This window comes from Mytilus trossulus, chromosome 4 (genome assembly GCF_036588685.1).
Source record: "Mytilus trossulus isolate FHL-02 chromosome 4, PNRI_Mtr1.1.1.hap1, whole genome shotgun sequence".
Lineage (NCBI taxonomy): Eukaryota > Metazoa > Mollusca > Bivalvia > Mytilida > Mytilidae > Mytilus > Mytilus trossulus.
Window position 1 is genome coordinate 9,251,127 of NC_086376.1, and position 26,961 is coordinate 9,278,087.

Below are 26,961 nucleotides of genomic sequence, written 5' to 3' on the forward strand. Positions count from 1 at the left end.
TTCAGAGTTGAAAATAAAACTGTAAATTCAGAAACTATTACTTATAATGCAACTCAGCAATAATCCTATGAATTAAAACGTGCATTCTGAATTTCTTGATGAATTTCTATACATACAAGTATATATATACTAGTATCTGTTTGCAGATATTTCATGATATCACAATCTCAAATTTTTGTCCATTAATAAAAAATCCCAAAAATAAATACAAATGAATTTAATTCAGTAAATGTAATAAATCGATGTAACTAAATAAAACAAATTACAAAGCCTTTGATTTCTTAAATAAAACAAATTCATTTCCTAGTATCTTATTTATACAATTTTAAACACAAACCTGTTATGATACTATATATCTAGATTTATTCTTCCTCAAAGTGCTGAAATCAAGAACACCAATTATTTACAAAGATTTGAATCTGAACTTGCCATATAATCTGTTTATTTTTTAAAAATTAATAACCATAATATAGATCATATAATTATTAATAACTGGTCTTTTTTTTTAAAATAAAATATGTTGATAAAAATTGTGCTTCTTTGATTTCCCAAAACATTGACTTTTATGTACATAACTTTTATTGATTATAATTTAAAGAATCCAAGGAAATGTTACTTTTAAAAATACAAATAAGGTCAACATCTCAACACTTTTGTAAATATATATAAACAAGGTGAGACAACTCCAACTGCTTTTACCTAACACTTACTGCTCTTGATTTTATGATTTGGAAATCTGTCCAATCATTTTGATTCTCTTGGAAACCCACTCTCTTTCTTCTTCCATGTCATGTTTCTCATAGAATTTCAATAGTTTGTTATATCTTATAAGAGTATCAAAGCCAACTAATTTCTGAAGTTTGTGTAGATCTACAGGACAAAGGTGCATAGGCTGACGAAAATCTTCTGAAAGATGACCCGACCCATTCATGCAACAATCATAAAATATACAATGATCAATGCCTAAAAGATGATTAATTTCATGAACCAAAAGTTTACAACTCCTTTGAAACATAATCTTTCCAACGTTTTCTTGCGTCTGTTTTTTGTCCATGGTTACATCAAACCAATCAGCTTGTGAAAATGAAAGGGTTGGATTGTAACGATAAAAGCTGAAAATAGCCACACGATGATTTCCAGCAGCCATTCCTGCCACAAAGAGATCAGTATCATCACAAAACAAATCACTCATAGTCAACCCAATAAAACAAAGTGCATCATCAGGAATCTTGAGATGAAGCATTTTTAGTAAATCTTTAACACCCAACTGATATTGAGTGCCTTTAAATCTACTTTCTAATGTGCGTTGTTTTGTTCTTGAACTACTTCTTCTTGTGTCGCTTTTCAACTGACTTGTCTCTGATGGATGTTCTACCCATAATGCTTTTCTCTCTTTACTTTTCACTTCAAGATCCACACCAGGCAGTGTAGAAACAGGAATTCCTAAATAGATCTCAGCAAACTTGGCGAGCTCATCAAAATAGAAGTAATGATGGCCATCAAATTCTCCCACAGGTACAATATAAATTTTACCATCTGGATATTTCTCCAGTATGTTGGTCCCTCCAGGAACAAACCTCTGTTTCACACTCTTTCTCTTCCTAGATGATATCCATGGACATTCCTGTAGAAATTGTTTGTATGTTTGTCCTTCCTCATTGTATTGTGCTAACCAGTCATCTATAGTTGTAGGTTTTGGAACTGACTTGAAGAATTCAAAATTCTCATGTTTTGATGCATGATATTCTAGTGGGACTCCACCATCAAAGCCAATAGCCTTAAGTTGTTTATCTTTGTTTGGAGGTCGAAATCCTGATGCATATGGTACATATTTACTGTTCACCTTTGTTTTCTTTATTTTAGGCATCTTCAGTTTCTGGAATTGAAATGGGAGAAATTTCTTATGTTTAATGTTTTACAGAAATATGGCATTTCAAAATATATGCATTACATAATTTACATCATTTTACATGTATATCCATTGGTAAAATCTGGTTTGTCATAACCATGATAACACTTTTCAGTAGCGGATCCAGAACTTTTCCTAATTAAGGAGGGGCCTGCTGACTGTCCTATAAAAAACATAAGGGGGGCCATTCCAGTCATGCTTCAGTGATTCCCTATATAATCAACCAAATTTTTACCACAAAAAGGGGGGGGGGGGCCTGGCCCCTCAGTGTCACCCGCCCTGGATCAGCCTATGATTTTCTAAAGTTTACCTTTTCAGTGCTACTAAAATGTAAACCAGAATAAGATTGAGTTATCTCCCATGTAATGTTGTTAAAACACTGATGCATCTTTTACCTAAATCTTCTCCAGTCTTGTTGAAAAAATATAAGAACTTCCAATTATTTACTTCACATGGATGAGATAGGTTTGATATAAAAAAAACTTTTTCTATGTTCTTATTATTTGAAATCTTTAGTTCGAACTAACACTAAAGTTCTCTCTATCACTAACAGTATCATTTGCAATGCTATATTTGACACAAAAGATGGTATACTGCTATTTCTTTCAGAATAGAAAAAAAAGAGTGTTAATTCTCTCTTATTATTTTATCAAACTAAAACAATGTCAATGAAAGTGATTATAATGGAGAATAGAACTGTCAAGAACTCAAGGTTTTAAATTATTTCTATTGGTGCATTTCTTATAAAGTCAATACGTCTGGATATCCATTCAGCCTCATCTTTCATACCATGATGCTGATAAAATTTGAGGAGATTTTCATATCTTGTTAAAACATTAAATCCCACAAGTGTTTGCAGTTTATGTAAGTCCACTGGACAAAGATGCATAGGCTGACGAAAATCTTCTGCTAAATGTCCTGAACCATTCATACAACTGTCATGGTGTGTTATTTGGCTTAAATTTGTGTTAGTGTTATTTTGGATAAAAAAATGTTTTAATTTATGAAAGAAAATTTAATGTTTGTATTTTGTAAAAGTTTTAATTAATCTGTTTAATTAATTTTACCTATGCTGTGGCATTAGTACTTGAAATGTCACAGTTTGCTCAAAGCACTTAATTTTGAAAGACTAATTGTAATTAGCATATGTCACTTGGAAAGTTTACGTTTTTTTATCAAAGCTGTAATCAAAACATTATAGGATTAGGCTTTGTTAATTAATGTCTATTTTTTGTTAATGAGAGTAATATCTACATGTCGAGTCATATTGATTTATATTTGGTTTTAATATAAATAGCGAAGTGAAATTTAGGAAAATCAGTCACCTTTCGGAAACCAAACCTTTCACTTCTTAAGTCTATTATACTGGTACTGTAGGACTGTCGATCAGTCCACCAGTTGACTTTGTAGTGTTTAGACAAAAATGTATTTTTTGACTCACATTTTATTTTTGAGAATTTTTAAGATCTTAGTCAGTGTTTCAGAAGCGTAACCTCACACTACTCACGTCATTATACTGGCCCTATAAGACTGTCTACCAGTCTACCAGTTGACTGTGTAGTGTGAGACAAAATTTATCTCTGACTCATAATTTAACTTTGGAAATACTTTTGAGAATCTTTTATTTTAAGACTTTACATTTTGAATTTGAGATTAAGTATATTTTATGATTTAGTAATTTTGGCATTTAGTTTATATCTTACGTTTTAAGGAGAAATAGTTTTACTTTGGATTTGATATTTAGATTTGATACTTTGTACTTTAATTAGATTATTATTATTATTTGGAATTGTTTACTAATTGATTTGTTATCATCATTCGTTTAAATTGTTACAGTAATTAAATTATGAAAACCTTCCTTGCCTTTTAGCTATGCCTATCAGAACATTAAGTCTAGCGATAGACTGACCCCCTGTCCCTTGGTTCCAGCACAAACGAGTTAGCTCCCCCTTATCTAACAGTGCTCTGGAGGAACCTTGGTGACAGATATGGTGGAGGACCCGGGCATGATTCAAATTAGATTCTGAAACTGCATAGCTAGAATGTAGGTTGGCAAAATTCATTCAAAATTATTTAAAACTTAAAAATTTCAAAATTGAGACAACAGCAGGAGAGACTATGAGAGGAAGAGAGAACCAGTAGCAGGAGAGACAAGTTGCAGATTAAACAACACATAACTAAAAGATAAGTACATTTTGCCTATTATAATACACTTTAATAACTTTTAAGTGAAAAGTATAGATGTATGTTGATTCTTGGTGTGAATCTGTTAACTTTATATATATATATTTGTTTGTGCAAAAACTTTACAGGAGTTAAAATTCAGTTCAGGAGAAACTGTACTTGTGCAAATAATTTTATACGATCTGGAAATTTGACTCATAGTAGAGAGAATTTAACATTTAGTTCAGGAGAGATTTTATTTGCGTAATTAATAGAATATGATGAGTAACTTAAGGTAGAGAATAGAACATAAACAATAAACTGACAAAAATACTTTAAGTTTCAGTTTGGTAATTGGAATAGAAATATCATCATGGGTAGAAAAAGGATTTCAAAAGGATGGTGCTGCCAAAAAGACAGATGTGCCAGGCTATCCAGTGTAATACCAGGAACAGCGGGTTTCCAGTTTACTACAATCGTGGAGAGGAGCTTTGTGTAGATTGGACTGGAGAATCATAGAGTGAGCTGTTTATTTGACAGTAGACCATCTTGGAGCTGTATCGGTCGACGTCAGTTGCGTCATCTAGGCGCCACTGCAGCAGTGCACGGATCAACGAGCAAGGATGCAATAGGTGTCCTTCGACAGGTGTTTGCAATAATCGGAGAAAAAGTGCTTTAACTTTTGGACATCTTACCAGAAATTAATAATTTTGAACATTACTTGCTAGAGCTTATTTATAGGATTGAACTTTTGTGAAACAACAAAGCAAAAACAGTTTACAAGAACAGAACTTTGACATTACCAACTCAGATCATTTAGAAATTTGTGAATATCATGATGGTGCTTATTATGTAATACCATAGCAACCTTCCAAGACAGCAGGATTTAGAAAAACAATCAGTTTCTATCTTTATTTTTTTGTGGTTCTAGGAATTAGTAGGAGTGCACGCCTGTTGGTTCTTTTCACTACATCAATTTGAATTTTGGATTACTAGAATGTTATTTTATTTTTCATCTGTTAAACACATGGAATATAAGTTGCTGGGAGCTAGCAAGTTGAAATACATAGTTGTTAATTGCTATATATTATAAGTATATATTTTGGCGCCAGGTTATATATAGTTTATTGGAGTGTATAAAGACTATTTTTAAGATGTTAATATGTGAATGTATATATCATGTTTGGGGACAAACATATTGGAGTAGGGGGGAATATGTCATGGTGTGTTATTTGGCTTAAATTTGTGTTAGTGTTATTTTGGATAAAAAAATGTTTTAATTTATGAAAGAAAATTTAATGTTTGTATTTTGTAAAAGTTTTAATTAATCTGTTTAATTAATTTTACCTATGCTGTGGCATTAGTACTTGAAATGTCACAGTTTGCTCAAAGCACTTAATTTTGAAAGACTAATTGTAATTAGCATATGTCACTTGGAAAGTTTACGTTTTTTTATCAAAGCTGTAATCAAAACATTATAGGATTAGGCTTTGTTAATTAATGTCTATTTTTTGTTAATGAGAGTAATATCTACATGTCGAGTCATATTGATTTATATTTGGTTTTAATATAAATAGCGAAGTGAAATTTAGGAAAATCAGTCACCTTTCGGAAACCAAACCTTTCACTTCTTAAGTCTATTATACTGGTACTGTAGGACTGTCGATCAGTCCACCAGTTGACTTTGTAGTGTTTAGACAAAAATGTATTTTTTGACTCACATTTTATTTTTGAGAATTTTTAAGATCTTAGTCAGTGTTTCAGAAGCGTAACCTCACACTACTCACGTCATTATACTGGCCCTATAAGACTGTCTACCAGTCTACCAGTTGACTGTGTAGTGTGAGACAAAATTTATCTCTGACTCATAATTTAACTTTGGAAATACTTTTGAGAATCTTTTATTTTAAGACTTTACATTTTGAATTTGAGATTAAGTATATTTTATGATTTAGTAATTTTGGCATTTAGTTTATATCTTACGTTTTAAGGAGAAATAGTTTTACTTTGGATTTGATATTTAGATTTGATACTTTGTACTTTAATTAGATTATTATTATTATTTGGAATTGTTTACTAATTGATTTGTTATCATCATTCGTTTAAATTGTTACAGTAATTAAATTATGAAAACCTTCCTTGCCTTTTAGCTATGCCTATCAGAACATTAAGTCTAGCGATAGACTGACCCCCTGTCCCTTGGTTCCAGCACAAACGAGTTAGCTCCCCCTTATCTAACAGTGCTCTGGAGGAACCTTGGTGACACAACACTCAAAGAATATACAATGTCCTATACCCAATAAGTGCCCTATCTCATGCACAAGTAATTTACAACTTCTTTGGAATGTTAGCTTCTGAATATGTTCCTGAGACATACGCTGATTTCTACGAATATTATACCAATCAGCATTGGAAAAAGTGAGTGACGGATCATAACGGAAGAAACTGAATACTGCCACATGATCTCCACCAGCAGCCCAACCAGCAACAAATAAGTCTGATTGTTCTCTGTATAAATCACTCATTGTTAATCCTATCACTGACAAGGCATCTTTGGGAATGTTTTGACGGAGCATATATAACAAACTGGCTATTCCTATCTGGTGATGTTTGCCATAGAATCTACTTTCCAAAGCCATTTTGTTAGGAGATATTGATCTCTCACCATTAGATGAGCTTTCTGAAACACTGTTTGTCCAATAAACTTTTTTATCTGTGAAATTCACATCAATATCAATTCCATTTAGAATAACAACAGTTATTCCTAAATATATTTCAGCAAACTTTGCTAGTTCATTGAAGTGGACAAAGCCTTTGCCACTAAACTTCCCAATCGGTAAAAGATATATTTTCCCGTCAGGATATTTGTCACCTAGATTAGTACCAGTTGGAACAAACTTTTGATTAATACCACTGACTGGACTTGGTGATAACCATGAGCATGTCGATAAATAATCAGCATAGGTCTGACCAGGATCTACATACTGTGCTAACCAATCATCAATACTTGTTGGTGTTGGGATTGGATTGAAAAATATAAAATCTTTATCAGGCTGAAAATTATATTCAGGTGGTATAATACCATCATACCCCACAGCTTCAATTTGTTCTCCATTGGAAGGAGGAATATAGCCAGAGGCATAAGGTATATACTTCACAGTTTTAGTCCTCTTTGTTCTTACTTTTGGCATATCTATTGACTTCAGATATCCATATATAAGCCACTACAAACAAAATTTATCAAATTAGAAATCCGACCATAACAACATTTTTTATGATTGACATAAACTTTTATATAAACTAAGTGTTCCAAAGAGCCTAATTTACTCACCTAGTGAAACATTTCAATTTGATAAATTTTTTCCCTCTATTGAAATCATGTATGCTTGTTCATTTGTAGAAATTATTTTTTATAGGTGGTATTCTTGATTGTACAAGTGTACATGTATTGTATTGATAATCATTTTTACTGTTTATCCCCTTGAATAAACTAGATATCATTGAGATGGAAGCCATCTCTGTGGGCCCCGCTGTCAATAACGTGGGGTAAATAAGTTGTATGGATAATCTGATATGAAGCATTATTTGAAGTTATTACATAGTCTCATGTGTGATTTCAATCTAAGATTTTAAGTTAAAACTGATAAATATTCTCATCTTACTTTCATAGTATAATAGTGATATGACTGCATGATGTGAACTAATTGTTGACTACTCTAAGGTGACTTCTGGATATATGGATTGATGTTTGAACAATATGTTTAAAGGTGCTGCCCAATTGATATTTGTCACATATTTTTAGAATTATGCATCAATATATTATGACCCACCAAGTATAAAGTATGAAATATTAACAGTTCTCGAGAGGTAAAGCGGACACAATTTGTTAAGAACAACGAACGGATGGACAGACCGACAGACTGACCTTAGACCTAGGATGCATACATTATGACACATTCTCTGGTGTTGGTTTATATATATGTTAAGTTGAAAATGTTTGTCAGGTATAAAGTATGAAATAATAACAGCTGTCCTCTCAAAATATAGTGTGGATCAAATTTGTTAGCGATGGACAGACCAACAGACAGACAGACCTTTGACCTAGGAAGTGGTACATACATCATGACACACCCTCTGGTGTTGGTTAAAATGGATGTCAAGTATAATATTTGAAATCATAATGGTTCTCAAGATATAGAGCGGACACAATCTTCACCACAGGACACAGGATTGTCAACTGAAACCAAAGTATTTTTGACGTTGACCTTTGACCTAGGAAGTTTTACATACATCATGACACGCCCTCTGGTGGTTGTTAAAATGGATGTCAAGTATAAACTTTGAAATCATAATGGTTATCTAGATATGGAGCGGACACGATCTTCACCACAGGACAGGGGGTTGTCAACTAAAATCAAAGTTTTTGACCTTGACCTTTGACCTAGAAAGTTGTACATACAACATGACACACCCTCTGGTGTTGGTTGATAATCATGTTAAGTATTAAGTATGAAATCATAATGGTTCTCTAGATATGGAGCGGACACGAAAGTAATACGGACGGACGGACGGACGGACGGACGGACGGACAGACAGACTGATCACTATAGGGCGATCCGACTTTTAGTCGGGGCCCTAATTAATACGGGTGTATCTGAAAAGAACCGCAGAGATGGAACACTGAACAGAATGGATACTTCATTTAAGCTTGATATACAGCTCTTAATTTTGGTTGTGTTCAAATATTTGAAACATCATAGGTTTCTGAAACAAAATAAATGTGGTAAAAAATATGAAAAAGATGAAATTACTAGACTTTTACCTATCCTGGCCAAATTTCCTATTAAAAGCAAAATACACGAATTGCTCCAGCATATCAAGAAATCCATTAATTTATTATTTTTTTTAATTTAAATTTTTTTTAAGACCCTTAGACGCGTATTACATGTACATCAATGTGGAAGAATTTTATAACTTTTAATAAAGATGCAAAAAAAAATCCAAAATATAAATACATTGTTAGCTTCAGCATATCAAAGAACCCCAATAATTCATTTTTTGATGAAATCAAACAAAGTTTAATTTTGGACCCTTTTGGTCCCCTATTCCTAAACTGTAGGGAGTAGGGACCAAAACTCCCAAAATCAGTCCCAAACTTTCTTGTAAGGTCATAAATCTTGTGTTTAAATATCATTGATTTCTATTTACTTATACTAAAGTTATAGTGCAAAAACCAAATGTCTTCAGACGACGACAACAACGACAACCCCAACGTCATATCAATATACCACCAAAATTTTTTCAATTTTTGTGGTCATATAAAAATAAATGGGGAATGTGTCCAAAAGGACACAGATGATGCCCCCGCTACAATATAATGTTATAAAGGGACATAACTCAAGAACTGTAAAAGTGAAGCTGCCAAAAGTGAACTTAAACTGAGTTTAGAGGTAATAAGCATTATATAGACATTTCATTAAATTTAGTTGAGACAAAGTTAAGTTAAGGGAACAGTAACTAAAAAATTCTTCAATTTTCTGATTGTTAAGGGGAATAACCCTAGAATGGTAATTAAAGTGCTTATAATCACTGAATGGTAAAGATTGCTTTAATTTATCAGTTGGTAGTAGAGAGAATATTGCATTGTACTTGATCTATAACATGTCATGGTGTAAACTACATAAAATAGCAAACAAACCTAACAATTCGACATTGACAATTCTTCAATCAACTTACTAAGGAAAAGGGAAAAAGTCCAAAATGTCATTTATCTTTATATAATTTAATTTTGGATGTGACACATCTTCTGATTGGCTGACGTTATTTTGTTATGAGCCCATAGACATAATTTAGTCATGTGATCCTGACATCAAGTTTTTTCATGGTTTTCTATGGTTTAAAATGGAATTTAGAATTAAATTATAAGAAGGGACTGTAATATTTTTTCTGTGTATTCGAAATAACATAAACCAGATGCTCCGCAGGGTGCAGCTTTATACGACCCCAGAGGTTGAACCCTGAACGGTTGGGGCAAGTATGGACACACCATTCAAGCTAAATTCAGCTCTAAATTTGGATTGTGATTAAATAGTTGACACAGCATATGTTTCTGACACAGTGTGAATTTGGTCTAATAAACTTAAAATTTTTGTTTTGCCTTTGAGCAATTCACTATACTGTTGAATATTAATCCTCTCAAAATAATTTTTGAAGAAATTTTCTTTTATTTATGAAATTTCAAATGAAAAAATTTACCCCCCCTTTTTTTCACATCCCTCTTTCCTTTATTCCAAAACTGATCTCAATTCAAACTTATAATGGAGTTTGCAACAATAATTACTCATTTAAATACATCATCAAATATTTAAATGTAAAAAAGTGCTTGTTATCACTTAATGGTAAAGATTGTTTTAATTTATGAGTTGGTAGTAAAAGTGAATATACATTGTATATTGTATTAGACAATGATTTAAGTTGATTCAACTACTATACTGGACAAAGAAAGATAACTCCAATTGAAATTTTCAATTAGATATTTCTTGCTATTGCGCAATTATGTGCAATTGAAAATACTTGCTATTGCACAATACTGTGCAATTGAAGATTTTTTGCTATTGCGCAATACTGTGCAATTGAAAATTTCTTGCAATTGCACAATACTGCGCAATTGAAGATTTCTTGTTATTGCTGAGTACTGTGCAATTGACAATTTCTTGCTATTGCACAATACTTAATATAATAATTTTAGATCCTGATTTGGACCAACTTGAAAACTGGACCCATAATCAAAAATTTAAGTACATGTTTGGATTCAGCATATCAAAGAACCCCAAGAATTCAATTTTTGTTAAAATCAAACTAAGTTTAATTTTGGACCATTTGGACTTTAATGTAGACCAATTTGAACACAGGACCAAAAATTTAGAATCTACATACACAGTTAGGTTTGGCATATCAAAGAACCCCATTTATTCAGTTTTTGATGAAATCAAACTAAGTCTGATTTTGGACCCCGATTTGGACCAACTTGAAAACTGGGCCAATAATTAAAAATCTAAGTACATTTTTAGATTCAGCATATCAAAGAACCCCAAGGATTCAATTTTTGTCAAAATCAAACAAAGTGTAAGTTTGGACCCTTTGGACCTTAATGTAAACCAATTTGAAAACGGGACCAAAAATTAAGAATCTACATACACAGTTAGATTCGGCATATCAAAGAACCCCAATTATTCAATTTTTGATGAAATCAAACAAAGTTTAATTTTGGACCCTTTGGGCCCCAAATTCCTAAACTGTTGGGACCAAAACTCCCAAAATCTTCTATTTATGGTCAAAAACCTTGTGTTTAATTTTGATAGATTTCTATTCACTTATACTAAAGTTATAATGTGAAAACCAAGAAAAATACTTATTTGGGCCCCTTTTTGGCCCCAAATTCCTAAACTGTTGCGATCTCAACTCCCTAAATCAATACCAACCTTCCTTTTGTGGTCATAAACCTTGTGTCAAAATTTCATAGATTTCTATTTACTTAAACTTAAGTTATTGTGCGAAAACCAAGAAAATGCTTATTTGGGCCCTTTTTGGCACCTTATTCCTAAAATGTTGGGATAAAAACTCCCAAAATCAATTGCAACCTTCCTTTTGTGGTCATAAACCTTGTGTTAAAATTTCATAGATTTCTATTCCCTTTTACTAAAGTTAGAGTGTGAAAACTAAAAGTATTCGGATGTCAAAGATGCAGACGACGACGCCAACGCAATAGCAATATACAACGAAAAATTTTTGCGGTCGTATAAAAATGTGGTGCACACTTTTAAATAACCAGCTACGCACTTTATTTAGTGTGCACCAATTTTTTTATGTTATTTCTTCATAGAGAGAAAAAAATATTACAGTCATTCCTTAAATAATGTCTTTTACAAACCTATAAGTTATTTAGAGATTTGATGAGTTATTTCCCTTTGAACAGAAATCTAGAAATCAATAAGTATTTCATCAAAAATTTAATTCTTGGAAAAGATGAATAAACAGCTGCACCATCAGAGCATGATACATCCCTGGATTTTTCAAAGAAAAAAGTTCAATAACATCTCAATGTCATATCAGAATTTATAAAATAAAACTTGAAGAAAAATTACAAAAAATTTAATAACAATGAATTATAGGTTGCATTTCTGTAAATATTGACAATGCAATTTCCCATAGGAACTCCTTTTACTGCTAAAACTGTACCACTTTTACTATGAAGTAAACAAATCTTATCCTAGAATTGAAAGTTCATTTGCACCACAATTTTTTTCAAAGGTTAAAATATAGGGCTGTGTGGCATATTTTCAACGTTTATATGCCCTGAACTTCCCGGAGTTTAAACTTACACTAATTTTCTTAACTACCCCTACCTCGAATGAAAGGTTACCACAGATTTCAATGTAAACAATATGCACGTGTTTATTTACTGGTAAGATTCCCAAGTTCTGTCTCTGCGATTTGGAACACAGAGAGCATAACTGGGAGCCAGTATGAAAACAAAATTAATTTTCTATGAATATTCAATTTCTCCCCAAAAGAGGCGTGTTTTCAGAAACAGCTGTATTTACAAAGTGCAACCTGTAAAGCTTTAGGAAAGTTATTTTAATAGATGTAAACCAAAGTTTCATGAAAACTGCTCAAAGCACTTTTGAGTTGTTGTCTAAAACTGGAAAATCAACTCAAATCAGAACAAAACCTCATAACTCGGAAGCGTAAAATTAATCTAAAATTTATCAAAATCAAATGGAAGCTTACAATAAACTATTCACCAATGTTTCATTAAAAATGCTCGAAGCATTTTTAATTTATTGTCTGAATACTGGAAAATCCCACTTTTTGTAACATTAATAAAACCTCATACATTTGTAACTTCAAAATGTAATATCTAAAATTCATAAAAATTGAAAGGGAGCATGTATCAATAGATATTAAAAATTTTGCCAAACTTTCTAGCAAATTGGTGAAAGTGTTTTGAGTAATTGTCTGAAAACTAGAAAATTGAGAGGATAATATTGAGAAAGAATGATACACAAATGTACTCCATTGGAAGGGGACAATAAATAGTGGACCTGTGTTATGAGAGAGCAATATCTCTGGTATGTAAAAAACACCCTTGTAGATTTCAGAAAAAAAGCAGGCTTATATGCCACTAACACTACAAGGCAGCACTCACAAAGTGATTGATAAAAGTAATGGAGGTACTTTCATGAAGTATAGCAGTAAAAACTAGTGCCAAATGGTAAGTAAATGGTAATTTTAAGTGCATGACGATAAAATGGACACTTTCCTTTAGACGATGAAAAAATCAGCTGAATTTGATGAATCAGGCCATAATAAATAATAGGTGTGTTTGCCCAAACGCTACATTTGTACCTACCGAGAAAAAAGCTGCCTACTCAAATTCTTTTATTGTCCTGATTTGAAGAAGTTTTTTTTTAAACAAATTGGTTTGAAGACTAATAAACATCTGATACCTCAATTTTTTTGAAAAAAAAAGAAAATGCCTACCTACCTACCCACTGTCTCAAGTTCTCAACCTTTGGGTAGGGTTTGGGCAAACCAAAATATTTTTAAGGTGTGGCCTCACGCTTTTTTTCCCTCAAAAATAACAGTAAAAATCATTATTTGAGACATCTGAAGAATCATGATAAGGAGATTTTGACGAATCACTGTAATATTTTAACCAATTTGATGCTGAAAATGACTGACAGTAAAAGGTAATACCACCCTCATAAAATAAAAAGTTGTAATAACTTGTTTCCCAATCCACTATTAATAAATTTGTTTAAACTAAAGAAATTGGCATGTTACCACATACAGGAGTTTGAAATCTTAGCAATTAGTTGTATTAATATGCCAAACTCGACTATCTTTCTCTCTAAAAAGCTCCAAAAACAGATAATATCTTCGAGAAAGCCTCTATGATAGTTGAGTTTGGCCTATTTATACACCTTTATTGCTAAGATTTCAAACTGTGTACATCCAATGACATCATATCATCAACATATGATGTATATAAGAGGGTAGTAATACCCTTTATGGTCAGGCGTCAAACGGTCATTTTCAACTGTGTTTATACATTGTAGTGTCAAATTGGTAAAATTTGATCTGTCAAAATCAGTTAATTTTCTTATCGTCTAAAAGAAACTAAGTTTTATTGTCATGCATCATAAACCGCCATTAACGTCAATTGGCAAGAAATTTTACTGTGATTTTTCAAAAAGGTAACCCTTTGGCCTTTCACCACCCTCATATAAATTACCAACTAAACAAAGATATTTTCATGAATGACACAAAAAAGAAAACCTTTCAAGATTGAAAACAAATTAATTGGAAACAACCTTACGTATCAATGGTTTAAAACTGTTGTTCTTTCTTTCAATATCATGTTAACTGTACTCATGTACTGTTACTGACACTGTCAGCTGTTTTCTTGTGTTGTTGTGCAATCAAGTTTCCACTGTAGAGGTAGAAATAGTGTCAGAACTGGTACCATATTTCGCTACCCCTTGGCTCTATACCGTAATATAAATTCAGATACCAGACTACCGAATACGGCGGGAAAGTAAATTTTTCAGATTCAGCCAAAATATTATCAGAGATTTTGTTTACACTATAGCTTTCTTACACTTTAATAGTGGGAATTTTATAGATATAATGGAAACTTATTGAACAAAGGGGGTGAGACAACGTAATAGGATTATAAACGAGTAAAACATTAAACTTATTCATAACTCCTTTCAAATTAAAGTTTTCACTAATTATTCATTTCACATTGATTTGTTCATAGACTTTCTATCTTCTATACTAATAGCACAGGGGCTTGTTACAATTGCCGGGTTTACTATCCATACGCACCTGTTTTTTAGGGGTGCGTATGGATAGTAAACCCGGCAATTGTAACAAGGCCTGGTGCTAATAGTAAGTCCCTGATTCGGCAGCACAATTTCCTAAGAAAAGGGGGTTGGGGGTTGGTTGGAGTGGTCCTTATACTGAAATCCTGGGCTTAAAAACATGAATACCAGATGTCCTAAATTTGATTAAATTTAAATCCCGACATCCATTTGACATCCTGAAATTTCAAATGTTTCATCTGTGTCTGTGATAACTTCAGATTACTTGTTAATTAGTTTAGGGTGTGAAATGGTAACTGCTCTTTGGTCCTTTTTTTTATTTTCAGCCCATGGAAGGACCTAAGATCTAAGCCTGCAAATAGTCAAAAAATAATATAAGGACATAAGAGCTAATGTTTCACAGCTATAAAATCACTGACACAGAATCGTACAAGCAGACTGGTTGTTGTTGTATATACACTAAAGTAATCCTATAAGTTCATTTGTTACATTATACTTTATTATATTGCCTTGTTTAAAACATAAAGAATTGAAAATAAAATTGTTAATAGCAATCATCTACACTTAACAAAATTGCATGAAAATGATAATTTTCATTGAACTAAAGACACAAATATCATTTCTGGTTTATATGTTTTCTTCCCTTTTTCATTGTAAATCACGTAAAAATTTTCCAAAACTAGCCGGGGTCCTTTTTCCCTAAAATATACTGAAACCCCAGGTGGCCTACCTAGTATGTGCATGCACATACACATGTGTATAGTTCATGCAAGAGTATATATGGACCATAATTTGGTATTGGGACTGTTTCCGATAACGAAGGAAAAGTGATAAAATATAGTATTTTGGTGAGAGAAGTTGTTGCTCCACCATCAAATGCTATTATTTTTATTAAAATAAAGGTGCTTTCTACTCTCCCCTAGAGAGAATTTGAAACAAACAAATGTTACAGATTATCCGGCCGCTTTTCTGTGTTGTTTCTTAGCGTTATTTTCGCTTCCGAAGTGTGTAACGCTGGCCAATTTAAAGATAATCGTTGCCTGCAAAATTGTAACTTTTGCTTTCAAATAATAAAGAACATCCACCAATAAGAAAAGTCTGAAGAAAATGCAGAGAACTATAAGTATTTCTGTAGCAGGTGTAAGAACACTAGCGTAACTTTGGTTTCCGATTTCGTAACGCAAACTTTAGATGGTGTTCATTTATATCTTTTGAAATATATTGTGCAAAATAAAGAAAATAAAGATTGGTTTTCTGTTTGGTTTCCTGTCACATAAACGGGGAATCAAAATGTATTAATTTTTTCTCAAAAAACTCAATTGTTCCATTAATACTATTCTAACACCAACACAACCCACAGAATAAAAGTTAAAGTTTTAGAACTTATAAAAAAGGATACAAAAAGAAACCAAAGGCTGAATACCAAATTATGGTCAATATCTACATGTATATGGGACTAGATTATTATATAGTTTGAAACTCACATCAACTCAGATAATATCATTAATATGTTAAAGCTCATTGTTTATATTTATTTTCAGGAATGAATGAGAATTCATCATGTCCAGAGAAGATATAAATTTTGTTGTAGAAATATTACAAACGTAGGTAGATTTTTTTTTTTTCTTTTCTTAATACTTTTAAAAACTTTTATAAAAGTCAGAAACTAAGATTTCCTTTACTTACCTGTGCAATATGAGTCAGTTTTCAAGCTTTACTATAGAATAAAAAGGTCATTGAATTGGTATTTATTTAGTCTCATAAAATATATACTGAGCAAAAAAAGTTTAGCAACATACAGTTTGATTATAAGAACTTTATATTAGAATTTAGAAAGTTTTTGAGATCATGCAATACAAACTACTCCTGACAATATTATTATACAGAAATGTTTAGATTCTGTCAAGAAAGAAGTCTTGTTAAAGGTGAGTGAAACAAATGTATTTGCTGATTATGGGACACTGTATCATACATTACATTTGATGATTATGGAACATTGTTTGACACATAACATCTAAGAATTGTAACCATATGGCTAGATTATTATTATTGTTTCAGTTTCAATGAATTTACATCGTATGAATGCAGGCAAAAGATATACATTTTATGGGAGACATTCTTCACAAACACAGTAAAAGGTAAAGTTTGTATATTATTGATTGTTTTGTTGTCAATTATTTCACTTCATGTTCAAATATGGGCTGTATTTTGAGCATTTGATATAGGAGGGCCTGATTGGTGGGTCTCATCATGATTCACGAGTTGATTTTTTTGTCAATCACGATTCACAGAAAATAAATTTCCATGATCACGGATCACGAAAATATATAAAAAAAAAGAAATCTGTAGAAAAACAGATCATGATGGCGAAATTTCGCCGATCACGAAGAATGAAATAAACCCATCAGGCCCCTCATATAGCTATAACAGTATACTATCTATAAATTATGTGACAGTTTAGAGCTATTTCAGGCTTTTATTGTGCCATAGGAATTGCCATGAAAACTGAATACTATATAGCAATTTTACCTGACCATATCGGGAAATAGGTATTTAGTCGGATCTTAACACGGACGTGTCATTTGTTTAAACCGGTTTTCGATAAAAATATACGAATAAATGTCAAAATGTTTATGACTTAATTAAATCCATATTTCGGTAAGATTGTGCAAGCATACGATTTTTATTGCGTCTTACACTTTGAGAAGGGAATAATCTGTAACTACTTTATTCAAATATTCTGTAAAAACGTTAATTTTGAGCTATGAAAGTCAAGTGGCTAGAGAATTTTTCCTGAGGAAGTTTTAAAAAAGTGCAAAAAAATATTTTTACATTGGGCTAGCTTTCATTAGTCTTCACTATCTATAGATTAACAACTTTTGGTTATATATATAATTCAGAATCATAGTTGAAGGTGGAGCGCGATTGCGCATTTAATTAATTATATGGATGTGCAATTTGTATGATGAGTGACATTCCGTGGTATTATGTGCCAATTGGAAAAAGTTATACGAGAATTGTCTCCCCTTAACAGGTTCATTTTTTTTATAATTATGTTTAGGTTTCTGATATAATTTTGAATAATTACAAAATGAATCAATGCAATATATTTCAGTTTTTGTTATTGATGTATCAAAACAATTGATGTACGAATATAATTTCATAAATTTGAAACGTTTAAAATTTTTACATACCAATATAAAGAACTTTTTATCATTTTTGAAATAGACTATGAATAAAAATTGCATGAAATTACTTTCGTTCATGATGAATTGATTGGGAAATGAGCCAGAGTTATCTATTTGTAAAGGGACTATCAAGCAAATTTTGATTGCAGCTAATTCATTGTTAAAACAATGTTCCACTATAAACGAATGTTATTTTATACAAATATAAGGACTTAGTTAGCTAAATCTACAAATTTTATTTGAAATTATGAATTTTTATTGCAATAGATAAATATGCTATACTATAGATTTTATCTGTGAAACATAAAAATGTTATGACTTTAAGATTAATCAAATATTGCAATGTGAAGAAAGTGATTCATTTAAAAATAAATTATTTTGGTTAACAACTACAAATTGGATGGAAATATTGATATAATGAATATGAAATATATAAGGTATTCTAATATGACATTCTTTTTTCGCTTTAAAAACAAAGCCATGTTCTAATTACAATATAACATGGGCTGCACATGAATCACACCAGCGCATGAAATGGACATTTTTGTTGGTGTTCCTCGCTAGGAAATTAGATAAAAGTGAGTTTAAATACTTGATTTTCTATAACATTTTGGTTCATCATATCAAAATGTCTGTCTTATAAGAATGTTTTTATGCCCCCCTCTATGATACCACCTACGATAGTAGAGGGGCATTATGTTTTCTGGTCTGTGCGTCCGTTCGTCTGTCTGTCCGTCCGTTCATCCGTCTGTCCCACTTCAGGTTAAAGTTTTTGGTCAAGGTAGTTAATGATGAAATTGAAGTCCAATCAACTTGAAACTTAGTACACATGTTCCCTATGATATTATCGTTCCAATTTTAATGCCTAATTATATTTTTATCTAATTTCATGGTCCATTGGACATGGAAAATGATAATGCGAGTGGGGCATCTGTGTACTTTGGACACATTCTTGTTTAGGTCTGCTTCTTAGGTATAACCATTCTTTGATTATATTATGATGATCATGCTGAAATAAACCCCACTCTAGACCTAGACTACTAATGAGGGTCTCATACAGTCAGACTTGATTGTCAGCCATGTTTTGTATGTTTCTTCTTGATTTTAGTTGCACAATCCCTGAAGGAAAACCAGGATAAGAGTGAGTGTTGTACCATCCTGCAATGGTTTCTCATTCTAACTAAGAATAGGAGTGAGGTATTCCTTGCTACACCTCAGCATCAAGGAGATGAAACTCCAGTTCTATCACAAGTCAGGACTGATTCAGAGGAAGAGAAAATATCGTTTGGTAAGTACTATTTTAAAATCATTTATAAAATGAATTTTAGAAGATGTTAAAAAGTGCTTCAAAACATGGGTTGCGCTAGATGTATTTGATGAGTAGTTAGTCTGTTGAAGTGTTACTCATGTTTTGTTTATGATTATAAGTGATTCAAGCGTAGAAAAAATAATGTGATGGAATCTTACACTACAATAAAAGTAAAAGACTTTGTTAAAGAAATCAATAAGACAACAACCCCACACCAGAATCAAATAAAAAACACACCCAGAGGTCTCAATTCCATCTTCAAAGAAGTTACCAGACAGGTTGTGAATAAAGAGACTGTTGAAGATCTACTCTCACCAAGCTGCTAAACATAAAATACTAAAAAAAATAATATAGTAAATGTATTTAAATTTCTTACATTTTCTGAAAACTATGGCTAAATAAACAGCACATTTTCTAAAGATCTTATTGAATGCATCATCATAAAAGGATATATTGTTTCTATAGTAAGGATTTTCATTTTATTTCGTTATTTTAGAGTTTTCCAGATGGTTTATGTGTACATTGATTGGTTTCCTGAGTGAAGTAGAATTTGAGGCTACATATCAGAACTTATGTATTGACATAATAAAACAGCTGTTCCTTATTTTGAAATGGAGAAACGGTTACTTCTACTGCACCATGTTAACTGAAATCGTACATATAATTGCAGGTAAAAATCATCTTAGGTTTAGTATGAACAAGAAAGCTTCATTTTACTCTGTCTTAGTGTTACTGATATCAAATATTGTGGATTAGAAATTTATAGTTGTGACTTAAATATTAATTTATATTAAACACTATATTTCACAGATGTTAATGAGATTTACAGGCTACTGTTATAAAATGAATGGTCAGATTTCTTTTTTTTAATGTCCTTTTTTCAGAATTAAAAACATGGTATTAATTTCTTGTAAAAGAGATGACCAAAACGAAATGTGTATAGTGCAAAAAAGTACTGGTATGTCTTATATTTTAGATTTGGTTAAAGCTAACGATAGACTGTACGAGAGTAACAACCATTACAGCGTAGACTTGAAAAGATTTGTTGTTGACTTACAAACAGTGAATTCAAGTCTTGTACCACCTGATAAGGTAATGAATTTATATATTGAATCATGTAAATAAGTGTTATCAATGATGCATGTGTAAAGTTATTACGGTCTCCAGATTTATAAGATCTGTTGAATTAAAAAATCAGATAATATCAAACTCAACAGATACAACTCCTTAATTTGATCATCGTTAAAGGAAATTGTAAATAGTCTTTATTTCCCCAAAGCTTTAAGAATAGAAATGGTAAATAAGTCAGTAGCCTGCAATTAACTGGTTGTTTGTTCATGCCTGTTATACAATATGCCTTATTGCTATTTGGAAATCTGCTCCTGGATACCCAAGAATATGCACCATTTCAACTATTGACATCATACAATAAACACTTTTCCATTGTGGCGTCAGATATATTTCTACCAGAACCTTTGTGATGTAATAGGGGACGAATAGTGATGAGGTGTATTTGTTTTGATAATTTGTCCAAAATTTGTGTAAAATTGTTGTAAATAAGTTGTTTGGTTTCAAAACTTTTATGTCTATGCCTTTTATAGCTGACTTTACTTACACTGTATGTTTTTTTCCCCAATTTTTTGTTCAGTAATTAGCAGATGAACTGTTGTACATTTTTTTCAGAGAGAAGAGGGTATACCACAAACTATTAAAAGCCAAGTGACATTAACAATTAATAGTATAAAGATTTGTGAATGTCTTCAGCTAAATGCAGTGTGAGTATTAAACAAATTTCAATTTTCATATTATTATTGCAGTTCAAATTATAGATGTTTTGTGAAGTGCTCAATTTTTATGCCCCACCTACCATAGTAGAGGGGCATTATGTTTTCTGGTCTGTGCCTCTGTTCGTTTGTCCATTCATTGGTCCTTGCGCCTGTTCGTCCTGCTTCAGGTAAAAGTTTTTGTTCAAGGTAGTTTTTGATAAAGTTGAATCCAATCAACTTGAAACTTAGTACACATGTTCCCCATGATATGATCTTTCTCATTTTAATGTCAAATTAAAGTTTTGACCCCAATTTCATGGTCCACTCAACAAAGAAAAAGATAGTGCGAAGCTCAGGTTAAAGTTTTTGGTTAAGATAGTTTTTGATGAAGTTGTAGCCCAATCAACTTGAAACTTAGTACGCATGTTCCTTATGATATGATCGTTCTAATTTTACTGCCAAATTAAGGTATTGACCCAAATTTCACGGTCCACTGAACATGTTAAATGATAGTGTTAGAGGGGCATCCATGTACTATGGACACATTCTTGTTTATAATCACTTACTTTATATGTAATATAAAACTTTAGATATGCTAATGTATTGCCCATGGAAAAACAAAGCGCAATTTGGAGCTATTGTTTAAAAAGCCTATTTTAATTTATTTGATTTTATCTTTATGGTCACTTGAAAAACACCGATATCACTCAGATTACATTTCTACCTTGACAGGTAAGTTTGTATTTAGCCTATGAAATACTTATTTAGCCTTGAGAATTGAAAGGTCAGTTTATCCCATTCATACAATAGAAGTTTACCTATGAGGGTCAGAATGGGGTTTACAGTATAGAGAATACATGTAATAGCAACAAAAAATAGAGAAAATAGAAAATGAACAATAAAATAAAATAAAGAGAATACTGTGGTGCAAAAGTATAAATAATAAATGTGCAAAATAACTTGAAAAGGTAACTTTAGTAACTGTAATGCAATGCTGATAATATAATGATCAATGTACATAATTGATAAATAATCTTGTAACAAAAAGACTATATAATAAAATCATTTTCATGAACATTTTACAGAATGAGAGTTATTTTCAAGGCTATTAAACATGTTAAAAGGAAAATGCCATAAAAATTTAAAGAATACAGATATTAAAAAACCCATGCAGGTCCTCATGTCATTTACATTGTCAATATATAGGACACATCTAGTAAAACTGGTTTTAAACTAAACATCTGGTCAAACTGGTTTGGTATAACTGAATGTTTCTTGCCCTAGTTGTATATTTCACAGTGAACTTATGTGTTTGTGCTAAGAGTACATTGTAATGTCATATTTATTGATTTTCTGTTGGGACATGACCTAAATTGTAAACATAAAAAACAGTGGCTTGAGATTTCAACTGATATTAGTATAAGAAACAATGATAAATTAATATTTGGAATTTTATATCCTGGTTGATGATGTTTTTTTGGGACCAAGATGTTTCTTCATTCTAGTTTATATGATTATTTTAACCTTCAACATTGTTCAATGCACTTTTAAAATTTCAGGTCTCATTTAAAATATTTTGCAACTAAATAATAATTTGTCAGATTTGGTGTAAACTAAAGACAAGACAGTGTAATAGATAACCTGCAAGCATAGTCTATTTTTATAACAGTCAAGCAGATAGGTTTTTTTTTATATCTGAAAAAAAAAACTACCATGTAAAGAAATATGCAATTTAATATAACCTTATATAACCCCTAAAACTCAACATTAATAGATTTTTAAGAATTAAATCAAGATGCACAAAATTTTAAGTATTGGTCAGAATATAGGGTTCTTTTGTACTTTAACAATATCACAATAACAATAAAGTGACCTTAATTTTGGACAAGGTAAATGGCATGAAGCCAAATTTATCAACTTCTATTGTATGAATGGGAAACTGACCTTTCAATTCTCAAGGCTAAATAAGTATTTAATAGGCTAAATACAAACTTAGATGTGAAGGTAGAATTGTAATCTGAGTGATACAGGTGTTATTCAACTCACCATAAATGTCGACTTTCATTGTAGGAAGATTTTGCAGTTAGCTTCAGATGATGTCTCCCATGTGATTGCTAAGAGTACATGTCATGTAGCATGGGGCTCTATGTGTTGTCATGTGGAAATGGGAGATCTTGTCATCAAAAAGGTTATTTTATTTATCCATTTTAAATTTCAAGTTTGCTAAGTCAAGCTTAAATTTTGTTTTTGTGTGTCAGTGCTTGTGATTGCAGTGGCTTCATCAATTGTTAAAATTTGTGATTATGTTACACAGGGAAGACACACATGACACATCTTTGTGTTAACACTGTGTTAACACATTTTATAAGCTTTTTATAGAATAAATTCAATGGCAGTTGTGCTAAACTTTGATTTCTGATTTGATTCAGCTAAACTTTTTAGTATTATGTATATGTTAAAGTAGTGAATTGTCTAAGATTGAACGTTTTATCTTTGTTATGTGTCAAAATGAAATAGAATGTATATTGATACTTTGAAACTTTTAATTGTAATCTTGATCTAAAAAGAAACTAAAAACTTCCTTCTCCCCATAATTGTTAACCATTTTATGTTGTATATTTTAGGAATCATTGACAGTATTGGATCGTCTATTGATACATTCTGGATTACCTACCCTTGATATAACTAAATATTTCCTGTCATGTGTCACAGCACTGATAGAACTTCTATGTTCAGGCTGTGAAGGTGGAAACAAAAGGTAAAAGTGTATTGTATTATTAGCATGTCAAATAGCACATTACCTTCTTCGTAGAAATGAAAATAGAGATTATGACCTACATTGAATTATCTAAACATAATGTACACTTTTAGTCAGAAGTTGAATATAATCTTAAAGTTTACAGTTGCTTCCATTTTCAAGGCCAGATTTGTTAACCATGCTTTCTATATTATATACATCTTTGACCTTCTAGATTAAATATCTGAGTGTTTGATAAATAGAAAATGTTACATTTCAATAGCAAGTCATGTCTGATAGAAAGCAACATAACTTAATCCTACAGTATATTTTTCATTTTGGATAGACCATTGATACACTTGCTTGCAAAGTTACATTGAGCAGACATCACGCTGAGTGGCAGCCCAGGCTTGTAAAATTGCTCTCGGGCCTGTAAAATCATATCTACAGGTCAACAGAATATAACTAAAAAATTTCAAAATTTGAGTTCTGGGCCTGTAGATTTAATAGTTCATCGTGAAGACTGCATTGAGAACATTAACATTGATTATATTTAACAGCGAGATAATAGACCTGGAAGAGAAGACAAGTCAGCTTATAGACAACTTAATCAAAGCTGACCAGAAAGAACTCAACCAGAACCACCTGTCAATATCACAGATACAACACATGTTACAGCAGATGACTGTTGTCATAGTTACATACCAGATGAAAAAACTAGCTACAATCAATATGAAAAATTCTGTAATGAAGTTGATTGTTCACTGTATCAATAGGTTAAATAGTTCACAGCTTCAAGGAACAGTTTTGAAACCAGTAATGGAGTCCTTGACAACAGCTTTGATCAAAATTTTAGGAACTTCAGACAATTGCCAGGTAATGAAAATATGCCTTATAATTTTGAATGGTTTTTTTTTAAGTAAAATTTGACAAAGTGGAAATCAACTTACCAGGTCTCATAGTTAAATGAAAATTTAACAATGGGGTAACACCTATATTGACTTTTGTTTTTGGCCGTACTCTCCCTATTTACAATTAAAAACTTTTGAGGTTTGTATAATTACAATGAAATTTAATGATTCCTTATAGATCTTCTAAACAGAAATAAAGCAGACAATGATTTTACTTGGGGTTTGAATTTCTATCAGACACCTCTCTTGCCATCAAAAATGGTAACAGATAGTATAAACAAGCATTTTAAATTTAAATGTTCATTATTGTAAATATATGTTCTAATCATTTAAAGAAGTAATAATGTAAATATATATATAATACTTTACAGTACCTTGTTGCTCCACTAGTTAAGTTAGTTCTTATTGAGATGGGAACAGTCAATGTTAAAATAGAATCTACTCCAGAACAGGAAACCAGTGCTACACAGGGATCCAGTAAACTTGCTTTATCTCAGTTCAAAAGAAAAAGGTGGGCAAATGAAATAATTCTTATTTTAAATTGTAATGGCAGGTGAAATTATTGTACAGTAAAAGTAAAAAGATAAAAAAAAAAACGAAAATGTCTTTAAAGCACCTTTCATATTTTTTTAAAACACAGCAGTCATTTTGTAGACTTGTCTTGATTGAACCACTATGACCTACATTAATTAGGTTAATTTTTAAAGGCAGTGCTTTAAGGCCTGACTTTTAAGTCATGAGGTTCATCTTTTCATACGCAATCTTTGCAGGGGGTCTTTTGGCCAGAAATAGATCCGGAAATGTTCGAATTTCTCCTCTTCTTTTTATGGTATAATATGGTTTTTGTTTCTTTCATTTACATTGGGGACTAAAGAAACGATCAGTGTGTATTGTTCGTTTTTTAGAACTTGTTATTAGTGTGTATTTTGCATTATAAGCAGTCAACCTGACTACAAACTATCATTATGTGTATTCCGTGTGGAAAGAGGTCGGGTCAATTTCGAGTGTTATCTGACATCTAAAGATTCTTTAATTAGTTCAGACGTTGATATAACAATGAAAAGTCGACTGAACATGATTAATATTGCATCTTCTATAATTCAAAGCGGAATTCGGTTTATGAACGAGAAACCGTAAAGCGTTTTCAATTTCGGTTCTAGTTATGTATGTTGTCCACGTTTTATCCTGGTTCCCGGTACTACGTTCCGGGTATTAGCTATTTGATATATGTGATGTGTAACATTACGATCGGGTACCAGCCAATCTACGTGTGTATGTGTACATGATTTCCCGCCAAAATGACACTTCCGGCAAATGACGGATAAAACCTAATCGACGATCCCGGGTCAATGGACAAGCCAATGCAATGTTACGCGACTCGGGTTCGCATACTTATTTTATTTATTTTGGTAATAGATCTATTTCCGGTATCATGTAATATTTATCGTCATGAACATTGATGTTTTTACTTGCTGAACATTTGTTTCTCTTACATAAATTAAACATCTCTATACGTTTTGAAATTAATTTTATGTTTTTGTTGGATTTGAACTTTGTCTTGTGTATTTTTTTACTTGTCCACGGGCAACCAAGACAAAAATAATTACTTGTCCGGTTGTTCAAATGTACGAGTCGGGCATAGCATTTCCACACCCCTGGTTATAAAACTTTTTTTTCAGGGCACAAACCCACTTTAAAGAGACTTTCTACTGCCATACCCATCCTATTTTCATGCACCATTTGCAAGCAAGAGACTGAATGGTTTGCAAAATTAAAAATCAGGACGGTGTCCAATTAAAACAAAAGAACTAAACTGGATGAATATTGTAGGAGAAATCTAGAGGAAAGTTTTGATTTGTGAAATTGGTTTTCCTGAAAAGTCATTCATCCTAGCCTACAGAAAGGAACTATATATTTAACTGTCCACCACCAACTGACAAGCTAATGTTGAGCTTCACATATGGAATTACTCAAAAACCAATGTCTATGTTTTCAGCACAGATTTCACAAGTTATGACACAGCTTTGCTTTTTTATACTTGTTAAAGAGTTGTATACTAAATTTTATTCTTTTATCAATAAATATATTC

General features: G+C 31.7%; 3 protein-coding genes across 3 annotated transcripts in view; 1 reads left to right on the plus strand and 2 right to left on the minus strand.

Annotated features, from left to right (window-relative positions):
* Positions 1 to 435: 435 nt before the first annotated feature.
* LOC134714610 (archaemetzincin-2-like) lies at positions 436 to 14,561 on the minus strand. Its single transcript, XM_063575995.1, has 2 exons — positions 14,449 to 14,561; positions 436 to 1,876 (listed from the first exon to the last, which is right to left on the minus strand). Exon 2 carries the CDS (start codon positions 1,865 to 1,867, stop codon positions 722 to 724), a length of 1,146 nt encoding a protein of 381 aa, XP_063432065.1. The 5' UTR covers positions 1,868 to 1,876; positions 14,449 to 14,561; the 3' UTR covers positions 436 to 721.
* Positions 2,556 to 14,561, minus strand: LOC134714611 (archaemetzincin-2-like). The gene is made up of 4 exons (XM_063575996.1): positions 14,454 to 14,561; positions 6,344 to 7,296; positions 4,876 to 4,878; positions 2,556 to 2,844 (listed from the first exon to the last, which is right to left on the minus strand). Exons 2-4 carry the CDS (start codon positions 7,261 to 7,263, stop codon positions 2,625 to 2,627), a joined length of 1,143 nt encoding a protein of 380 aa, XP_063432066.1. The 5' UTR covers positions 7,264 to 7,296; positions 14,454 to 14,561; the 3' UTR covers positions 2,556 to 2,624.
* Positions 14,562 to 14,649: 88 nt separating this feature from the next.
* LOC134714612 (serine/threonine-protein kinase ATR-like) overlaps positions 14,650 to 26,961 on the plus strand; it is a 77,997-nt gene continuing 65,685 nt past the window's right edge. Inside the window, exons 1-11 of the mRNA XM_063575998.1 lie at positions 14,650 to 14,672; positions 16,503 to 16,565; positions 17,020 to 17,099; positions 19,258 to 19,437; positions 19,955 to 20,128; positions 20,435 to 20,550; positions 21,142 to 21,233; positions 23,295 to 23,412; positions 23,849 to 23,982; positions 24,522 to 24,837; positions 25,244 to 25,383. Coding sequence (XP_063432068.1) covers positions 16,522 to 16,565; positions 17,020 to 17,099; positions 19,258 to 19,437; positions 19,955 to 20,128; positions 20,435 to 20,550; positions 21,142 to 21,233; positions 23,295 to 23,412; positions 23,849 to 23,982; positions 24,522 to 24,837; positions 25,244 to 25,383 — 1,394 coding nt within the window. The 5' untranslated portion in view covers positions 14,650 to 14,672; positions 16,503 to 16,521. The remainder of the gene's footprint in view (positions 14,673 to 16,502; positions 16,566 to 17,019; positions 17,100 to 19,257; positions 19,438 to 19,954; positions 20,129 to 20,434; positions 20,551 to 21,141; positions 21,234 to 23,294; positions 23,413 to 23,848; positions 23,983 to 24,521; positions 24,838 to 25,243; positions 25,384 to 26,961) is intronic.

What these genes read in the sequence shown, in the direction of transcription:
- LOC134714610 (XM_063575995.1), bottom strand. Translation starts at nt 1,867, where the DNA reads ATGCCTAAAATAAAGAAAACAAAGGTGAACAGTAAATATGTACCATAT.
- LOC134714611 (XM_063575996.1), bottom strand. Translation starts at nt 7,263, where the DNA reads ATGCCAAAAGTAAGAACAAAGAGGACTAAAACTGTGAAGTATATACCT.